This window comes from Rhipicephalus microplus, chromosome 8 (assembly GCF_043290135.1).
Source record: "Rhipicephalus microplus isolate Deutch F79 chromosome 8, USDA_Rmic, whole genome shotgun sequence".
NCBI classification, from domain to species: Eukaryota; Metazoa; Arthropoda; class Arachnida; order Ixodida; family Ixodidae; genus Rhipicephalus; species Rhipicephalus microplus.
The window spans coordinates 81576849-81596117 of record NC_134707.1 but is presented as its reverse complement, the minus strand read 5'-3'; the positions used below and the strand labels follow the sequence as shown (position 1 = coordinate 81596117).

Sequence of the window (19269 nt, the reverse complement as noted above, 5' to 3'; positions counted from 1 at the left end):
ACACTTTGATCGGCGATGTGGCAGAGATGACCAGTTGTATAAAGAATTCCACAAGTACATGCGCCTTAAAGGGCCACTCACCAGGCCCCGTGCCAAATTTTAGTTAGACAGTGAAAGTGGCAGGGTGTCCGTTGAGGAACATTTTGCCACAAAAATTGTTTGAATCTGTTCATCACAAGCAGAGAAAATGTTTTTTTTTTGACGCGGCGCAAAACGAAGATGAGAGGAGGCGAGCTAGAAACCCTTGCCGCTCCTCCACGTAGCCTTCGCAAGCCAAATCTCTTCTCCACCCTCTCAGGCATCCAACCAAGATGTCACGTGCGCATGACGTGCCCAAACAAGTCCAACCCCTGAGCACGCGAGCGGCGTTGCTTTGTTGACCAGCGTTATTTTGTGGTCTTCTGCCTGTTTCTGCGGGATGGTTTGGAAATTCTGGCTTAAACGTGGTAGAATAGATGAGCACAACGAGTGCTCGAACGCGTAGGAGCGTTCCATGGCGGTCGTCTGCTCGATGCGCTGACAGCGGGTACACGAATGCATGGGAAACGCCGACACATTAGCCTTGCATCCATTGCGATTCACGGGAGAAAAATAGAAAAAAGACGCTCACATTCCCTTATTGCATCTCATTATTTATCTAGACCTTTATTAATCTCCCCAAGCAACAAATCACATAAACTACGCATGCCGTGTTAAATAATTTTCGCCATGTCACGTGCCACTGTTTACAATATCAGAGCAGAGTTAGCTACGTAGAGGACCAACGTCACTGCATTGCCGTGTACGTAGGGCCATTCATATTAGCACGTCATCATTCTCTGGGCATGCGCCAGCAGAAGGGAGGGGGAGCAGCGTTCATCTTAAAATTTGACCCATTTGCACGGCGCGTAGCGTTGCAAATTTTGGCAGACGGGATCATGAACGCCTCCTATACGCATCGCGTTTGTCAGCTCAAAATTATCAAACCTGGTGAGTGGCCCTTTAAAGAAACGCCGACGGCCGTCGACACGACAAACCGCTTCCCTGTCTGCCGCATTTCAAATGTTTTTGGTCGATTATGTCTCTATGATCAATCTAAAAAGAGTGCGAGGGAGTGTCTGAAGTTGCCAGGATTACCCGGACACCAGATTCACCCCGGTGGGTTTTCATTTACGCATTTGATTTGGGCTTTTGTGTTTGCGTCACATTGGCGGCAAGCTAGGCCTCGCCCCTTGTGGGTCTAGCTCGGCGAAGTATATACCCACCGTTTGCGCCAGGCGTGAAATGCAAATGGCTTCTACTACCGATGGAAGGGACAGCTCGACAAAAGATCCACAAGCAACGTTGGGTGTTTCATCCTCATCTGGCGAACAAAAGATCGCAGCATACGAAGACATGGTTTCGCCGCGGACAGCACGAGTTCGAAAGTGGTGAGCAGCCGGAAAACAAAGAAGAAGGAACGCGCCGAAACAACTGCCCGACTTATGTCACAAGGAAACCGTCCAAGCAGTGGACAGGTGAGCTCCTCTCGAACGCCTCCTAACATTATGAATCGTGTGCTCAGAGCCTCACCCATGCCATCCTTACCGGAAGACAACATCAAGATAGTGTTTCGCCCGAAGAGTGGCTTGAACATATAAAAGGTCGGACTTATCTTGGTGAGCAAAGCTCTTCTAACAGCAGCAAATCTTTCAGTTCAGACCACGGAGGAAATTATTTTTCCCAACATTGTACAGAATATCATGATGGTGAGCACGCCGTTTAGAGAAAATGCAGATAAGTATACAAGCATAGGGGCTATTCAGATAGCCGGAAAAAAGTACGAAGTAAGCACTTACGAAGCTGCCCCAAGCGACACCTGCAAAGGGGTAATTCAACACATCGACACTGCTGACGAACATAATACGATTGAAAGAAACATCGTGAATGCCCGCAACACCTTGGCACTGGCGGTGAAAAGAATCAAGAATTCAGGATCAGTGATCGTTGTGTTTGATGGACTTCGCATCCTGAACTTCGTCAGATATGGACCCACTTTGGTACCCTGCTACTTATATCGCAGACACGTGCACATATGCTACATATGGGGGAAACTTGGCCATCGTGTGGACGTTTGCCCTGACCTGGGCTCCACCAAATGCAGAGGCTGCGGAATTTCTAACCCAACATCATCTCATGTGTGCAATCTGCAATACAAGCTGTGCGGTGGCTTGCACGTGATGCGGGACAAGGTGTGCTCGAAATCCCATCTCGTCTTGTATGTAGTGCGTGCACGACGACAATGAGCACGGTTGGAGCAACAAGGTCCGGTAGAGCTGGAGGAAGACAATCAACAGACAGAGCGAGGTCGATCTACGTCGAAGACGTTGACACGCAGCCATTCCCGCTCTCGATCGCGAAGCCGCACACCTGTGAGGAAATCGACCACAAGCAGGAGTCGCTCAGGATCACAGGTGCGTTTCGCGGGAAAGAACAATGAAAACAGCATGTAGGCGGATAAAGTCAGAGGCACCACGAGGACTAAGCCAAAGAAAAGCCATGAGTTCTATAACACTGATAAAGAACGGATAGCTATGTTAGAACAGGAGTTGAAGAGAGCTTAAAGTGGCCTATACCAAGATAATCCACGAGTTATCCGAAGACTGTAAAGCAAACAGCTGTACACCAATGAGCACTCCTGAACCAGCAACCGATATCAAAACTCTCCAAGCACTTGAGATTGTGAGACAGGGAGAACGCCGTGAAGAATCCCCTGCTCCAAAAAAGCGAGCTGTAACGCAACCACGAATGGTTGTGCGGTCAGACGTCAAGGACGCCATCGACGCCATGAGCAAAAATATGGGATTAATGAAAGAGAGCATGATGTGAATGAATGAGAAAATGGAGAAGTTTAACACGAGACTTCGAAAAATAGAAATGTATATGAACAACACGGTAGTACCAGCCATGCAGACAAAGTCACAGCACATCCGTGTTGTTGTCAGTGAAGTGCGCGAGTCAAGTAATTTCTTAATTTTGGGTGGCAAGATGGGCTACTGTATGTGTGTTACCTGTACCAGTACGGAAAACAATGGTGATTGAAAAGAAGAAAAGCCTCAAGAAAATCGCAAAGAAACATCCAAAACCATGGCATCGAAGAAGGAAGAGGAAGAATCGTGCTGGTGCTTGGAAGAACGCGGCTAGGGTGCGGCATGCGAGCTCATCGGGTGCAGGTACCGAGGCGTCAAGGCATCCACCTAGCCAGCAACGACAATCACGGGGTCCTGGTGACCATTCAACCACCACCGTGTCTATTGACGAGTTCCTGGCGAGGCCTGGTTCCGGTGTTCGAACAGAAGACAGCGCTGCAGATGACGTCGTCTGCTGAGAGCGGCAGCGCGCCGTCGGTCTACGGGCCCAAGCTTGTGCACTCCCACAACGGCAGCTTCCTCCCTGGACTGTTGATAGGCGTTAACCGCTGCTGAGCCGTACCTGTCTTTTTGCACGTCCGGACTCCAATACAAGAACTTTAACGGCTGTACTGAAAAGACCGTTCAAACTCGTTAACGAGAACTGCGTTGGTATTGATATTTTGTTTGACCGTACTTGTCAGTTTACCTTTAGTTGATTCAATCATTCTCTTTTCATTTTTTGTGTTGTGTTTGTGCAAATATTCTTCTTTATGCAAATCAATCGTTCACCTCCTTCTTTTGTCATAGAACAACGTTTCGCTGCTAGCCCTACTGGCTTTATTTACCGAACCTGTCACGGGCGTGCATGGCCCTCTACAAGTTGCTTTTACTGCAAGCGAAGGGGGCTATGAAGGTCAACATGGCAGTAACAAATAAGACACGAAACTTCCGCATCTGTCAATGGAACTGCAGGGGTATTGCCTCAAAAAAGGCAGTCCTCCTGCAATTGGTAAAATCAGAAACAGAGAAACCACACGTAATTTTACTGCAAAAAATGCTCACAATGGAACTTACCCTTACGGGTTATAAGGCCGAAACCAACAGAAATGAGCAAGGCAGAGGCGTCGCTGTTCTGATTTGCAAGAAGATCCAATACATTCGCCATGAGATCCACCACACAGCCTGCTATCTAGAACACCTCGCGATCAAGATTATAACTAACGACCACGTAGGGAACAAGCAAAGCATCTTTCTCACTAATTTGTACAGCAGCCCTAAGGACACAAGGCAAGAGTTCAGAAGCATGCTCGGCAAGATCGCGAGCATCCCAAAAGATAGTCTCTCAATTGTAGGTAGCGATTTTAACGCCCCACACCAGGCAAGAAGCTACGCCTATTCCTCTAGCTAAGGTGAGCGTCTTCATATGACCGTGTCCGATTTTGATCTCACTCTCATCACACCCGGATACTCCAACTAGGTGTGGTACTTCCACATGCCGCGACACTACAACGGACCCGACTTTCGTCTGGGGCATTGAGAAATGCGGCTGGTGTAACTCGGGCATAGACCTAGGCAGCGATTACTACCTTTTCCGAATTGACACAGAACTCCCAGGAAAGAGGCAAAGGGAGTACAAACTAATTGATCGGGACAAATTTCGCAAAATACGGACGCATTCATCAAACGCATCCGGAGAAACCACAGACCACACGATAGCAAGCTGGACTGAACAGCTCAAAGCCGACATTGCAGCCTCGGGACGAACAATTACCACGGACGTTAGGGTATAGAATGGACAGCCGGCTAGCGAACCTTCTCAAAGCAGAGCACTCCATACTAGCCAGTTGGAAGGGTCAACGACTCAATTGAAGACTGCAAAAGAAGCTTGCCGAACTCAACAAAACTATTGAAGAATACTGCATGGTTCCTTCCCAACAGCAGTGGGACGAAGTTTGCAACTCCCTCAACGGTCAAACTTGATAAGGGAGTGGATGGAGGCTCACAAAACACCTCCTAGACGAAAAAGGCACGAAGTCCAAATCTGTACAATGCATTAGGCTCAGCAAATTAGTACACTGCGCAATGCAACATAGTCTTGCCGAAGAACTTGTTGACGGCCTAGTTAAACGTTACCTACCGCTTCAATTGTGACAACCCAGTATCTCACCGTGGAAGATCTATCACGGAGCCCCAAAATCTGAGCTCGACGTGGACTGCACTGAGAGTGAAGTTTGCTATGCAATTCACGAACTCGACAGCAACTCTGCAGCCAGCCTCGATGGCGTCACGAATCGGGCTCTCCGAAATTTAGATAGCAATTCGGTCACCTTTTTAACTGAACAAGTCAACGAAGCCTGTTAAACCGCCCATTTGCCTGTGAAATGGAAGCATGCTAATACGGTCTTCATCCCAAAACCTGGAAAACGTCTGGGGTTATCAAACCTGAGGCCGATCTCACTAACGTCCTGCATAGGAAAGCTAGCCGAACATGTAATTCTGAACTGACTGATAGAGTACGTCAAAGAAAAGGAATACTTCCCCTACACAACAATTGGATATAGGCTGGGCTTATCAACGCAAGACGCCATGCTGAGAATGAAGAAAAGTCTACTGGATCGCCCTACACAAGATACCAAGGTGTTGCTGGGTCTCGACGTGGAGCAAGCTTTTGATAACATTCGACATCAACCATTCTGACCATTATATCTGAACACAATTCTGGCACACGTTTCTATCAATACGTCAGTGCTTTTCTGAAGGATCGAACGGCCTCTCTAAGGATAGCGAGCACGTCTCTGAAAGCTTTGAGCTGGGCGATAAGGGAACACCGCAAGGCTCGTTACTTTTGCCATTCTTATTCAATCTGGCTACGGCAAAGATCTCTTGTGCACTGGGAGAAATAGCAGATGTGGAGCATACCATCTACACAGACGATATCACCATTTGGAGCACCGGTGGCAGCGATACGGAGTTAGAAGCCCGCATGCAAGACGCAATCTCAATCACCGAAGCACATCTCACCTCAATGGGACTTCGCTGCTCTTCCAGAAAATCTGAGCTGCTTATCTACCATCCTCCCAGGCGAGGGCGCCCATCAAAAGACTGGCGCAGACCCGTCCCTCTAAGCATAGAGTTAAGTAATTCGGACGGCACCCGCAAACCTACAGTCGACAAAATTAGCGTCCTTGAACTCACCATCAAAAGTAATGGTACTAACTTGGTCATGCTGGACAACATCGCATTCAAGATTGGGAACGCGCTTCGAATGTTTCGGGGCATTATGAATCGGCTCAGAGAACTGGGCAAGGATAACACTATCAGAATGGTACACGCTTTTGTTCTCTGTCACATTACATACGTGGCTGCGACGCTGAACTGGAAAAAAAGTAGAATGACAGAAGCTCGAAGTACACATACGATGGGCTTTTAAGACAGCGTTGGGGTTCCCGGGTAATACCTCCACTGCTCTTTTTTTACTGCTGGGACTTCATAATCCCTTTGCCGAAGGCCCAGCACACGACACACATCGCACGCCTATCCAGCACCAAAGTGGGCAGAGATATCCTTGTCATGCTCGGTTTGCACACCTTAGCGGAAAGGGACTATGTTCAGAAGTTTATGGTAAAATCAATTACAGTGCTCCCCTTCCCAAGAAACGTACACCCGGTCCACAATCATGGAAGAAGACTCGCCCACGCCAGAACCTTCGCGGCAAGATTTCCCGACCAGGCAGTTTTGTGGATGCATACTGGGAAAGCACGCCTACTTGGTCGTAGTAATTAACAGATATGGACAAACACGCAGCTCACTCACTCTTTACACCAAGAGGCCGGATGTAGCCGAACATGCAGCGATAGCTCTAGTAACAGACTTGAGCTTCACAACAATATAAAGTGATTCTAGAGCAGCAACTAGAGCTTTCGCAAAAGGCAGATAGACAAGACGGCACACATAGGCACACATAGGCACACATGCCGGATCCCGGCACACATAGGCAGCTTAGGGGGCAACCTGCGGAATCTCAACGAGACGGCACACGAGGTGGCGCGAGGACTCATCGACCGCGTCACTCCGGTTTCCCCATATACACTGCACATAGAGTACGGGGATCAGTTATACACTTTCAATAAAATTACGAAGCACTTTTATCTAGACCGGCGAGAGTTCCCCCTCGCGTATAAGAAATTAACGCGTAGCCAGTCGGTCACGTTACGCTTGCTCTAGACTAACTCGTACACCAGCCCCTGGCGCAGGAAGCGTATTGACCCAAACTACGATGGACAACATGTGTTTGAACAATGTTGTGAACGTGTAGATTTGAACAATATGCTCTGTGGTTGTGCATCAAGGGACACTTTTGCCAAGAACAAGGAACAACGGTGGGCCAAGGTGCTAAGAAGTGTTTCACTGGCAGACCAACTTCAGGCTGTCCAGGAGGCCCGTGAGGCGGCAGAGAGCTTCGGGTTTTCTGTCCCGATGTGGGAGATGCCCTGTACCCCAGGCGTCTAGCCGAGTGTCCTTCAGGACACCTTTTTGGGTGATAAAGTTTCACCACCACCTCCATGCGGCTTAAATAAGATTAAAATAAGCTTCGCACTTTGAAGTTCACCTTCAAGCAATTACTTCATGCCGTGGTCAAAGCAGCTATGTACCTGTTAATTCATCGTCAACTGCGGGTCGTGGCTCTGCTGTTACACTCAAGTCGAGATCGTTAAGGTGTACTGCCTGTAAACAAACTGAGAATTTCACGCATCCAGTTTGTCTGGGGTGTCGGACGAACCTTTTTCTGTGTATATTTTCAGTGATTGAAAACCAAAATTTGTGAACTAAGCGACTTTCAATACATTGAAAGCATAGCAGACCAATCAGATATTTAAGATCTATTTTAAGTACTCAAACATTTGAATTTTCACAGTTTCAATTATCGAGAGCACGCTGCAGTTTCTTGAAGGTGGAATATTCTTAGTCTATGTACCATATTCACTCGCATAATCCTCGCACTTTTTTTCGTGGAAAACCGATGAAATTTGGGGGATGCAAGAATCACGCAAGGAAAATTTTTTGCGAAGACGTGTGGAGCAGGAGGGGGGAAAGAAACAAAACGAAGTGGTCGGAAATCTGGATTCTCATGCTAACGACTAACTACAAGACTTGAGAAGTACTTACCTTAACAACAAACCCACTGGTTAAACACAAGGCAAGATTTATTTGAGACACAAAAGCTGCAAGCAGATAGTTCTTTAGAATACCGTATGCAGAGCTTGCGGGTGTAGTGCTCATGTTCGTCACTCAACAGGAGCCCGCATGAGGTTAGCGTATGACGTCAACCTTGGGCTAATGGTCATCTAACACAGAATCATTCGCAGTTACCTTCTGATGAAAAAAAATTTTTACCATCTATCCCAGTTTAAGGCTCACGGAAGTCCCTGCGCTCTTCAGTAGCTTTGAGCTGCCCCGTGCTGCTGTCGTCACTAGCAAACACAAAACTCGTCATCTCTCAAGTGCCTACTGGCGGCCCTGTTGCTGTTGTTTAGTGCATGATCAATTGCTTTCAACTTGAAAGCAGCCATATAGCTTTCTTATCTCCCCGTAGACTAACCACTGAATGGACACAACATACAGCGTCATACACTAACACGCCACAATGTACACTTGCCACTTTGGCTTTGCTTGCACTGGATCGGAGCTTTGTGCATTGATAGTATGCATAATATTTAAGAGATAGTGCCAGGCTGTTGTTCACTATCATCATCAGTGGTTGGAAGGAGCAGGCGGCATTCCGTCTGGAATTTGTATGGGTGCGATAAACGCTCGTGTAAAAAAATTCACTTTTTTGTTGAGCATTGTGCGAGAATTATGCGAGTGCTAGGATTACGTGGGTGAATACGGTAGTTCTCTGTACATTTTTTCTTATGATGCATTGTTGATCTTGTGGGATGTGGCCTAGAAGGAACGTAGCATCCGACATGAAAAATAATGATCGTTAATTAATATGGAAGTAGCAGCAGCAGGGCAAGCATACCTATGCTGAGCTCGAATGGTTAGATAAAGAAGAATGAGTCTTCCTGCGAGCCCAGTTTTGTAGGCGCCGTCGGTGATTGATGCCTCGGATTATTACTGGCACGGTGGCTTATCGGGATGTGGTGTGCACTGTGCCGCCGTGTCACGCCGAGCGAAAAGATAGCGAAGTGGAGGCTGTGTTGAGAGCTGTGCAGATTGTGTTGCCACATCACTCCCCTGCGGAGTGGAAAGCCCTCGGGGCTTGAAGAAGTCTGGGAGGGGTACCAGACGCCCAGAGCGTGTCGTGAAAAGAACGGGCTGCGTTGTAGCAGCCGTGGAAGAACATCAGTTGAAAGAGGGGCCAGGGGGTGCCGATCTTTTTTCGGGGGGGGGGGGGGGGGGGGGTGTTGAGGCTGCGAGTGGCACCGAAGGTGGAGAGCCATCCTGCGTGAAAAGCGTGAACCGGTGCGCATGAGACGTGGAGATGCAACCATCAGAAGGTTGCGTGTTGGGATCACGTTCGGGTCACCAGATGTGGGATGTGGCCTAGAAGAAACGTAGCATCCCGACATGAAACATAACGATCGTTTATTAACGTGAAAGTAGCAGCAGCAGGGCAAGCATGCCGATACTGAGCTCGAACGGTTAGATAAATAAGAATGTATCTTCCTGCGAGCTTGGAGCCCAGTTCTGTAGGCGCGGTCGGTGACGTATGCCTCGGATGATTATCGGCCCTGTGGCTTATCGGAATGTGGTGTGCATCGTGCAGCCGTGTCACGCCAAGCGAAAAGATAGCGAGGTGGAGGCTGCGGTCAGAGCTGTGCAGATTGTGTTGCCACAATCTTATTTCTTTTCGCTTTTGCATGTTCGCAGGACCTCAGCATTGTAATGTCATGGTAATGGCGTGGTTGTTTTGAAACAGTGTTCTTTCTATGTTTTCATTCTGTAAAGATCTCGGTTGTAAGCACTAAAGTTATTTTTCTTGTACTGGTTGCTTGTGCTCGATCTTGCAGTATAATTTGTGAAGTAGATTAATTTGCAACTTAACGTTACTGCATCTTGACACTGGTTTCTTTCATGGCCTTTATTTGCGACTCAGCGCTCTTTTAGACGACGACTGTGACGTTTAAGTCGACTGCAGCAGTGCTCTCTTTTTTCTTTTTAGCAACAGTTGCCACGTTGGTTGAAGTGGTGAAAAAGCTTGAGCGGCGGCTGTCTGAGCCAAAGAGCGGACATGAGGACAACTCGTCTTCTCAGAAAAGTCCGCAGGAAAGCGTAAGGAGAAGTGGCAGGAATGGCAGAAAGAACCAACAATGCGACCAACAATGCGATGCCACTACAGACGGCTCGGTAAGCAAGCGTATGACCAAGTACTCGTCTTTTGTGTCATTTGCTTTATCTGTTGTGCCATTTACGATTCTTTCGCGACGAAACTCTCATTTAGTTGATCTTGTTCATCACACATTATGGGAGTCAGATCTGGTAATGTTGATGTAACGTACGTAAACAGAGCTCGCTGCTCGCGCTCTTTATGATGTCTGTGGTGAAGGCGGCACACTGCTTCAAACCTTCTTTGCACTCCGTGACAAATACAGATGAAACTTGCTGAGTTATGTATAGTCGATCCCCGATATATCTAACCCGAAGGGAATCAAGAAATAGTTCGATGTAATAATTATTCCAAATACAAAATATGTGTTTTTAAGGCCTAAATTACAGCACTTCGGACCTCAAAAGTCGCTACAAGCGCTAACATAATGATTCGCTCACAGTATAATGAAGAACAAGGTGTGAACGGCAAGTTACCGCACTTCATTTTGCACGAAAATAGTCCGTAAACTTGTCTTGCTTTTTGCGCACTGTCAAGTTCTAGTCATCCTCAATATCACTTGAAGCTTTTCAAATAAGTGAATCCAGCTCCCTTGACTGCGCCGAAGCATGCTTTGTAGCGCGGCAAAAGGCTAGTTAGCGGTGACAGCCAAGGCGTTGGCATATTCATAGGCGCACGACTACACTTTCACGGTACCAGCGACGGCAGCCATGATCTCAGCGTGGATGCACTCAGAAGTAGCTAGGTCGTCACCTGTACCAATAAAGTTGCGCACTGTCCGAAATGATGCCCGGACATGCTGATAAGTCACAGAATTCACTGAGGCACCGTACGCCATTGTCAGCGGTCATGACGTATCGGAAGTCGCCACCTGGCTTGCAAGAAGCTTAGCGATGCTTTACATGACGTAGCTCCAAGTGCCAGTCATAATTTTTATCGCTACAAGCAGGTCATCGTTCAGTTCAACTGTGGAATGAGGATTTATCAGGAATGAGGCGAGAAGTACACAAGTCTAGAAGGCGCAAAAGACAATGCCGAGTTCCCACCACTGACATGTTGGCTATATTGTTGTCACTTGTGGCTTTGTAGCTGGCTGCCACTGCTTCAATGCAAAAAAGGTAGAAAAAGCGCAGCCACCGATATGTGTGTTTTGAAACCAAAAACACCAAAAATACGTTATGAGGTTGTGCATCTCGAAGGTCATGCCTTTGAGGCTCGCCATGTCATTGTGCATTGACAAACAGGGTAGGGAATGCGAATATAACAACAAGGTCGCCGAGTCACTTTGCATTCTTCTTTTGGTGTCCTCGGCTATCAGTATTTTTGAAAAACACTATGCCCGCACGTTAAAACCTGCAGATTGCGCATCAACCATACTGGTGCACTCGTAACCGCCACCCAACGAACCAGATCAGCGCGGTAGAATAACACTGCCTTTTCGTAACCTGCGCGCGCAAAGGAATCGCGACGTGTTTTTGCACGGCCAAAAATTGATCAATATCTGCTTGGGAAAATGCATTTTCTGGGCTCCGGCGGGGCGCAGTGTTCGATACAGCAATGTTTCGCTGTGCGGGAGTTCGATATACAGGAGCGCCAGTCCCATAATTTTGCATAGGAAATACATGGGTATTTTTCAACTATTCGATATAGCCAATAATTCTGTATACAGTTAAACCTCGTTATAAAAAGATGAGTTATAACAAAATAACATATATAGCGAGAAAATTGTGATTCCCCTTGAAAGTCCTCGTAGAAACCAATGCATTCAAAACCTCGTTTTAACGAGGTAAAATTTGCCTGTCATGGGATATAATGAATCAATTTCGCTAGGAAATAAAATTCTGAGCTGATGTCACGACAGTGCACAATGCGAATTTCAGATGGTGTTACGCGGCAACTGCAACAGTTCAAAACTCCCGCCACCCATCTTCCAGCAACACGTGAAAGCTGAGGTGCGCCAAGCGCATGTCATTTCTGAAAGTGAGGGTGTTGCACGGGCATTGCACATGCGCCGCTTGGCTACCGCCGACAGCCAAGGACTCCACAACTCTATGAACGTCTCGCCCTTTTCTTTCTTTTGTGTCTTCTTCATATTCTTCCTGTCCCCTTCTTCACGGTGCTGAGTCGTGCTTTCTAACAAGCTGCAAAGAAAAGCACCCTTTCCCCTCTAATCTTTCTCTCTCTCTGCATCCGTGAGCCCACTCGCAACTTCCCCACTTCTCCTCAGTAACCATGGCCGCGGCATGCCAGTCTGCAACCACTTCATGTGTTGTCACTCGCCGACATTAGCCGTGTTGTCTTTGCGTGCGTGGTTTTTTAAAGACGACAGTCTTTCTTGAAGACCTTCGATGCAAAAATTTTGGTCTGTCTGCCCGTTTGTCTGTTTGTCTACCTTTAACGATACCAGGTATCTCAAACGGCACCAGCTGATATTCCAAACGGCCGACCCCATCCGCAGTGCCCACCAATGTTGCTCAAGATTCAGCGTTCATACTTTTGCGATTGTCAATTGAAAAGCAATTATTGCACATATCTGCGGCACCGTAACAACATGTATATATTCTGTATGTGTGCCTTTTACTAGAAAAGGCATACGTAAGTAATTCTAAGGACCGTAGCGTTTATCACGCTGCGCTGGCTTGCACGAAAAGGCAAGTGTTTCCAACGTTTTGCTAAGACAGCATGGTGGTGGCACTTACCCGTTGCCTTACTTTCTACTCCTTATCACCTTTGGAACGGGCACGCACAACTGTCTCAGAGCCGCACACTTACGTTTTCCAAGATAACTGCCAGATAGCGCTCATTCTCACGTGTGACGTGACTTGATGTGCTCGTTAACCTCCGCTGCACGCTCGAGGCACTCTAACGCAGCGCCTCCAGATTACCATTCACCGATTTTCTTGCATAGAACATCAAATAAACGATTTGTCTTGCCTATAGTCTTGCCTCTCCAGAGGCAAGACTAAACTCTTTCGACGACATTTGCAGATTAACATGCAGTTACGGGGCCAATTTTTTTAGTGCTTCTACCCTATCTTTATCGCGCTGTGCTCGTGATACCAGCAACATGAATGTGCCAGGCGGGAAGCGAAAGCGTATAACGCTGGATCAGAAGGTGGCAATGACAAAAGCCGTTGAAGCGGGAACAAAGGAAAGCAAAGTGGCAAGAGGCTTTGACGTGTCGACCAGTACACTGTCCACGCTTTTGAGCAAGCTGTGGCTCATCATCGACGCTGCTGCACGTGGCGTGAAAGGAAAGGTTAAAAGGATGAGGACTGCTGCCTTTGGAGTGGTCGAAAGGGCTGTTTTTAAGTGGTTTTCGGACACATGGGCCGTGAATCTGCTGATGAGTGATGCCATGCTACAAACAAAAGCAAGTTACTTTGCCTGGATCATGGGCTATGACAACTTTGTTGGAAGTTCGGGTTGGCTCCAACGTTTCAAGGAGTGCCATGACATCGTCGAGAAAGTGGTCTACGGCGACTCGAAATCTGTCGACAAAGCAGAGGCTAGGAAGTGGGCAAAAGATAACATCGTGCGACTGCTGGAAAAATACAACGTGGAGGACATCTTTAACGCGGACGAAACCGCTCTCTTTTTCAAGATGTTGCCGCACAAGACTTTAGCCCTTAGAGGTCAGCTGTGCCATGGCAGCAAGCAAAGTAAGCTGCGGATCACTGCACTACATTGTGTCAACATGACTGGTTCTGAGAAGCTGCCAATTTTCGTAATTGGCAAAAGTACATCCCTTGCATCTTTAAGAGGAAGCAGCAGCTTCTGGTCAATTACACGGCCAATCGCAAAGCCTGGATGTTAAGGGAGATTTTTGCAAAATGGCTTTTGAAATGGCACAAGAAGGCGAACCGCAAGGTGTGCCTTGTTTAAGATAACTGCACCGCCCACCACACCGCTGCCGCTCTCCATATAACATCGAGCTGCTGTTCCTCCCTGTCAACTGCACAGCGAAATCGCAGCCGCTTGACCAAGACGTGATTATGTCGCTGAAGATAGGTTATTGCAAGCACGTGATTGACAGGCATCTGCTCAACATGAGGTTGAAGCAGGACACCAATGTTGACTTGTACGTACAGCTGCTCTTGAAATGCTTCGAGCGGCGTGGATGAGTGTGATGGGGACCACGATTGCAAATTGCTTTCGACACGCTTCATTTTCCGCCGCACCAGACGCCAGTGATGAGCCATCATTAGACAAGCCCGCTGCGCCGGACGGTTTCGTCACATTGGACAGCATCATGGACCACAGGTCGTGAGGCCGGTGTCATGCCCAACAGCGAGTCGTTCCGCGACTATGTGAGTGCGGACTCGGAAGTGATGGTTACGGAACAGCTCTCCGATGATGACATTGTGCGCACTGTCAATGGTTTGTATGAGACCAGCAACGATGACTCTGTTGACCACCATGCGGGAGACCAACGTTCTGGTAATGTCGGAGGCATTAGACGCGGTGGACGCACTGCGCCGCTACTTCAGCGCTTTCGAGGGCGGAGAAGATGGCTTGAACATTGCGGCCGCAGCTGAGCTAGCCATCATTTGCATTAAAAAGATGCACCAGCATCCGATTATAGACTTATTTAGAGCCAAGTCTGTTTGAAGTGCAATAAAATAAGTGCGTTTCATTTCGTTTTTCTTTGCGGAATGTGGTTATCTTGTTGCGTACCACCGTGAGGTGAGATGCTATTTTGCCCGTTATTTATTTCGGGTAAGTACAGTGCATAATATTTGCAGTAAATACTCCCTGCGGCTATAAAGAAATATTGGTTATAATGAGCAAATCGCGGCCAACCTTTAATTTCGTTTTAACAAGGTTTAACTGTATTCGAATTCGATATATCCGAGATCGACTGTATATTTGTGCTGTCATTCAAATATGCAGGTATTTTAGTGATATGGTCTGTACTTAAAGATATTTTTAAGCCTCTTTAATACGAGTTTTAAAGGAATAGAAAATCAGTTCGAACTAGCAGGCTTTCTGTTTATTAGCAGTTTACATCGAACAATACAGTGGAACTCCGCTGCATAGCACACAATGTGTTTCTGAGTGCAACATTTTTCTTTTTTTTTTTGCCTCTTGTTTTTGACTTGCTCTGCCATAGCTCCGGTTGGATTCAATGCACTGAAACCTCCGCTGTTTATCGCAATTGTTATGGTTACAGCATTGTTGCGTGGGAGGCAAGCGCAGTTGGAAATCACCACAGAGGAGCGAGTAGTGCATCCCCGAAGGACAATGAACACCTCACTTTATTTCTGTGATTGTGCAGCCCATACGGCTTGGTGGCATCTCACACGTGACTTCCCTTTCTTGCTGGCAACGCAATGAAGTGCCAACCACTGGCACGCGTATGCACGCGCCTAAACGTTAAAAGCGTCTATTTGCGCTTGTGGAAAAAAAGGGCGCGCAACCACTGGCAACGTTACTAGAATAGCTTCAGTTGTAAAACTCTGCGGAGCTGCGTGGAACCGCCGCTTGTCCGTGCGCCTCGTGGCGCTGCAGTCGCATCGAGCTTCACCTCTCCCCTGCCGCCGGCCGCGTCGACGGGCGGCACCAGCGCAGCGTTCGCTTGCTCTCACGTGGTTTTCCGTTACTGCAGCCTTCGTCGCACACCAGCCGACGTGCTGTGTTCCCGACATTCATGCCGACGTGCTACGTTCCTGGCTGCACGAGCAGCTACCGGAACGATGCGAATAAGTCAGAACGCCACTTCTTTTCTGCTCCCAGCGACGCGACGCTTCTCTCGGCGTGGAACAAAGCGATTCCGCGTGCCGACCGGGCACTTGCGGAAAAATCAAAGGTGTGTGATCTGCATTTTTATGACCAGGACATACAAAAGTGTTATGTGCACACTATCAATGGAGAAACAGTCAAGGTGCCACGGGGCAAGTGGACGCTAGTAGAGGGTGCGGTGCCGAAAGTTTTCCCTAATCTTCCCTCGTACCTGTCGAAGCCGCCGGACAAAAAATGGAAAAGAAGGGAACGTAGTACAGGCCAAACAGTTAGCCCTTTGGTTTCGCCTTCTGATGTAGTTCAGGGTGAAGATGCGCAAGAAACTCAGACCGCTTGGAGCGCAGATTTTGAGGAAGTTACTTTGAGTGACCTGGAAAGCGTTCAGCTGCCGTCTTTGTGGCGAATGCTTACTCTCGAGGACAGGGATGGAAAGTATATGGTGTGTTTCACGCTTACAGCCCATCGAAGGCTCCAACAAATTGAAAAATGTGTTGTGGTGGGGACTGACAACATAGCCACCGCAAGTGCTCTTGGCCGCGTGGTGACGGCGTTGAAGAACGTTAGCATCTGCACATTAGGAAACCTAGCCAATCTCGTACACCGAGTTGACAAGCTCAATGTCTGTCACGGGGTGGAAAGAGTGAAAGCTGTGAGCTATACACGCAAGTGCAAGGTGCTTTCTTCTGAAGCGAGGTGCAAGCCGTGCCACAAGAGAATGAAAGAGCAGCAAGTTCAAATGCTCCAGAAGCAAAAAAGAGCGTCACAAAGACAGAAAAAGGTAAAAAACCTTCACAAGAAAGCAATAATAGCAGCATCTGCAAGAGTTTCATTCATGGCTGAAGTGGCTGACCTAAGGAAACAGCTGCAAAACCAAAAATCTGTGGCCATCGAGGAGGCACTGAGCTCAGTGCCACCCATTTAAAGGCTTGCATTTCAGACGTCACTACAACAGGTGAAGGCAAAGAGCCCACGAGGTGTCCGCTACACTAAAGTGTGGGTAATGAACTGCCTTTTACTTCGCATTGCAAGCCCGAGAGCGTACAACCTTCTGCGAAATACAAAGCTGCTTCCCCTTCCAACGACCAGCCGCCTAAATCAAATTCTGTCTGGGGTGCCTTGCGAGTATGGTTTTAATGAAATTGCTCTGGAGTCGATTCAGGCTTTTTTCAAAGACGTAAAGTACATGGAACCGTAGCCATATAATCTCCGCTTTAAAAATCGGGACGGAGATATTTTCCCATTACTTCTCAGGAGTGAATTAGCCACCATTTGATAGTGGCGGAAACAGGCGAACGGCCGCACATCTTTCACAGGCACGCGATACCAGCCTGTAAAGAATGAAGTGTGAATTGGCCAGAGTGTAAACACTTTTCGGGCGCCTCTGGCACTTTCACAAACTTTATGCGGGCATCATCAAATCGCCTTTAAAAGTACCCGTGTATCTAACTGCTACATTCCTGAAACAGTGGCGGAGACCCAGTTTTGAAGTGAAATACGCGAGGAAATATACCAAGCCGCTGTGGGTAAATACCGGTTTCGCCTGGTATCACAAATTCTTTAACGCAGAACGCCAGAAGATGTGAAAAATACGCGTCAAACAGCCACAAACACTCCGTCCGCGAGAGATTTAGGCCGCAGCCGGCTGCGGCGAAGCGTCTGCTGCGGAGCAAGATGGAGCGGTGCTGCCATCTGGTGGCGGGCAGAGGAGTGGAGACACCGGCAGCAGGGGCGCCGGCGGAGAGTTTTACAACTGGAGCTATTCTAGTAACGTTGACCACTGGCACGCGTCAACCGCGTTGACGCCCACGCGTCCAAGGCCGATGCACAGTGTTGCTTGATCTTTTGGCTTAGAACTGTCCAAGTTAAGCACAGAATGGCACGTTCTTAACTGGAGCGGGTTTGTATGTTTTAGAGAATATAAGAACACGTTAAAAAATTGATAGTGCTCACCCACCACAGTTTAGACTATTTTAGAAGTAATTGTCATTCCAGTGCCCGAAGTAACTACAGCGGTATGCACCAGAAATCAATGTCGGTGCGTGCGCCGCTCCCGCGAATGAACATTTGCGTCTAGGATACTGTAAGTCTATCATAGTCTCCTTAAGGGGGGGGGGATAGTGTACGTCTATCAAGGTTCTCCTTGGGGGGGGGGAACAAAAGTTCGTCGCAGTGCCCCCTTCCTATTATGTCCATGTAGGGGCTGACTTAGCACCCCCTACCGATTATGTTAATATATGGAGTTGATATTGAGCCCCCCTCCTCTCTTCGGTGAATGAGGTAATGGCTGCCCTCCTGATCAGGTTTACAAACCACCGGGTTTTATACCTCCACTACCAAATTTATTAACAATATCGTAAATATGCTGGTACCTTCAGTACATTTACACTTCATACTTTATAGCACTCAACTTAATAATCACGACTAAAACTTCATGATCTGTCAGATTTAAGTCATAAGACTACAATTGAGGCCAGAGTAGCAGGCTTTCGGCTGATGTGTGCCTTAGAAATATCCTCTAATGCAACAAAGCACACGTGGTTCTTTTTGATACAACAGATATTGGTCATAAGATAAGAACCAAATACTGCGTAGAATGCCTTTGGGCATTTTCCATAGTCGAAATGTGCTGTAATGCAACTAGCTGTACCTGACACGTCATGATGTGACAGATATCGGTCATAATATTGCAACTGAACCCCGTATAAAACACTTCTGGACGTTGTCTTTATTCAAAGTATTCTCTAAAGCACCAAAAACGCACCCAACTGCTCATGAAGTCACAGATGTCGGTCATAATATTGGAACTGAACCCTGTACAGAAGACTTTGGACGCTGTCTTTAGTCAAAGTATTCTCTAAAGGTTTGCTTTTAGTGATGATGACTACCGATGTTGAAAACAAACACAGTGCAGATAAAAGCTCCTTCGTATGCACTACGCAATGTTTCGGGCGTCATATGTGGTGTCTATGTTGCGACGGAAAGTACCGTAGATTTTTTTCAGCTGATGTTCCTCGCATGTGCTGGTTCATACGAACTAGAGGGTAGAGGCCTACGTTGGATGCAAATGACACCGCTCTGAATTGCCTCCGCGGTAGGCAAGGGCTCATGCTCAAAGCTTCGAACCTCCGAAGTCTGTTTACACTCGTTTTTAGCACAGAAAATCCCAGCTCAAAGCACAAGAACACCGACATGCTCCAGTAGTCTATGCGATGTTTTCGCTCAGCCGACGATCGCACTCGGGATCGGCGCAAGCATAGCCGGCCGGCATCCGCTGGGTTTGTCGGCGTTGCTTGAGCTTGGCGCGAAACCGCGTCACGCTGGTAGCAC

The 19269-nt window shown here is 47.7% G+C and overlaps 1 protein-coding gene across 2 annotated transcripts in view; it reads left to right on the top strand.

Moving 5' to 3' along the window:
- The window catches only part of LOC119163860 (uncharacterized), a 106773-nt gene that overhangs the window by 38709 nt on the left and 48795 nt on the right, over positions 1–19269 (top strand). For both annotated transcript variants that reach the window (XM_037415932.2, XM_037415933.2), the window contains exon 5: positions 10036–10220. In XM_037415932.2, coding sequence (XP_037271829.2) covers positions 10036–10220 — 185 coding nt within the window. The remainder of the gene's footprint in view (positions 1–10035; positions 10221–19269) is intronic.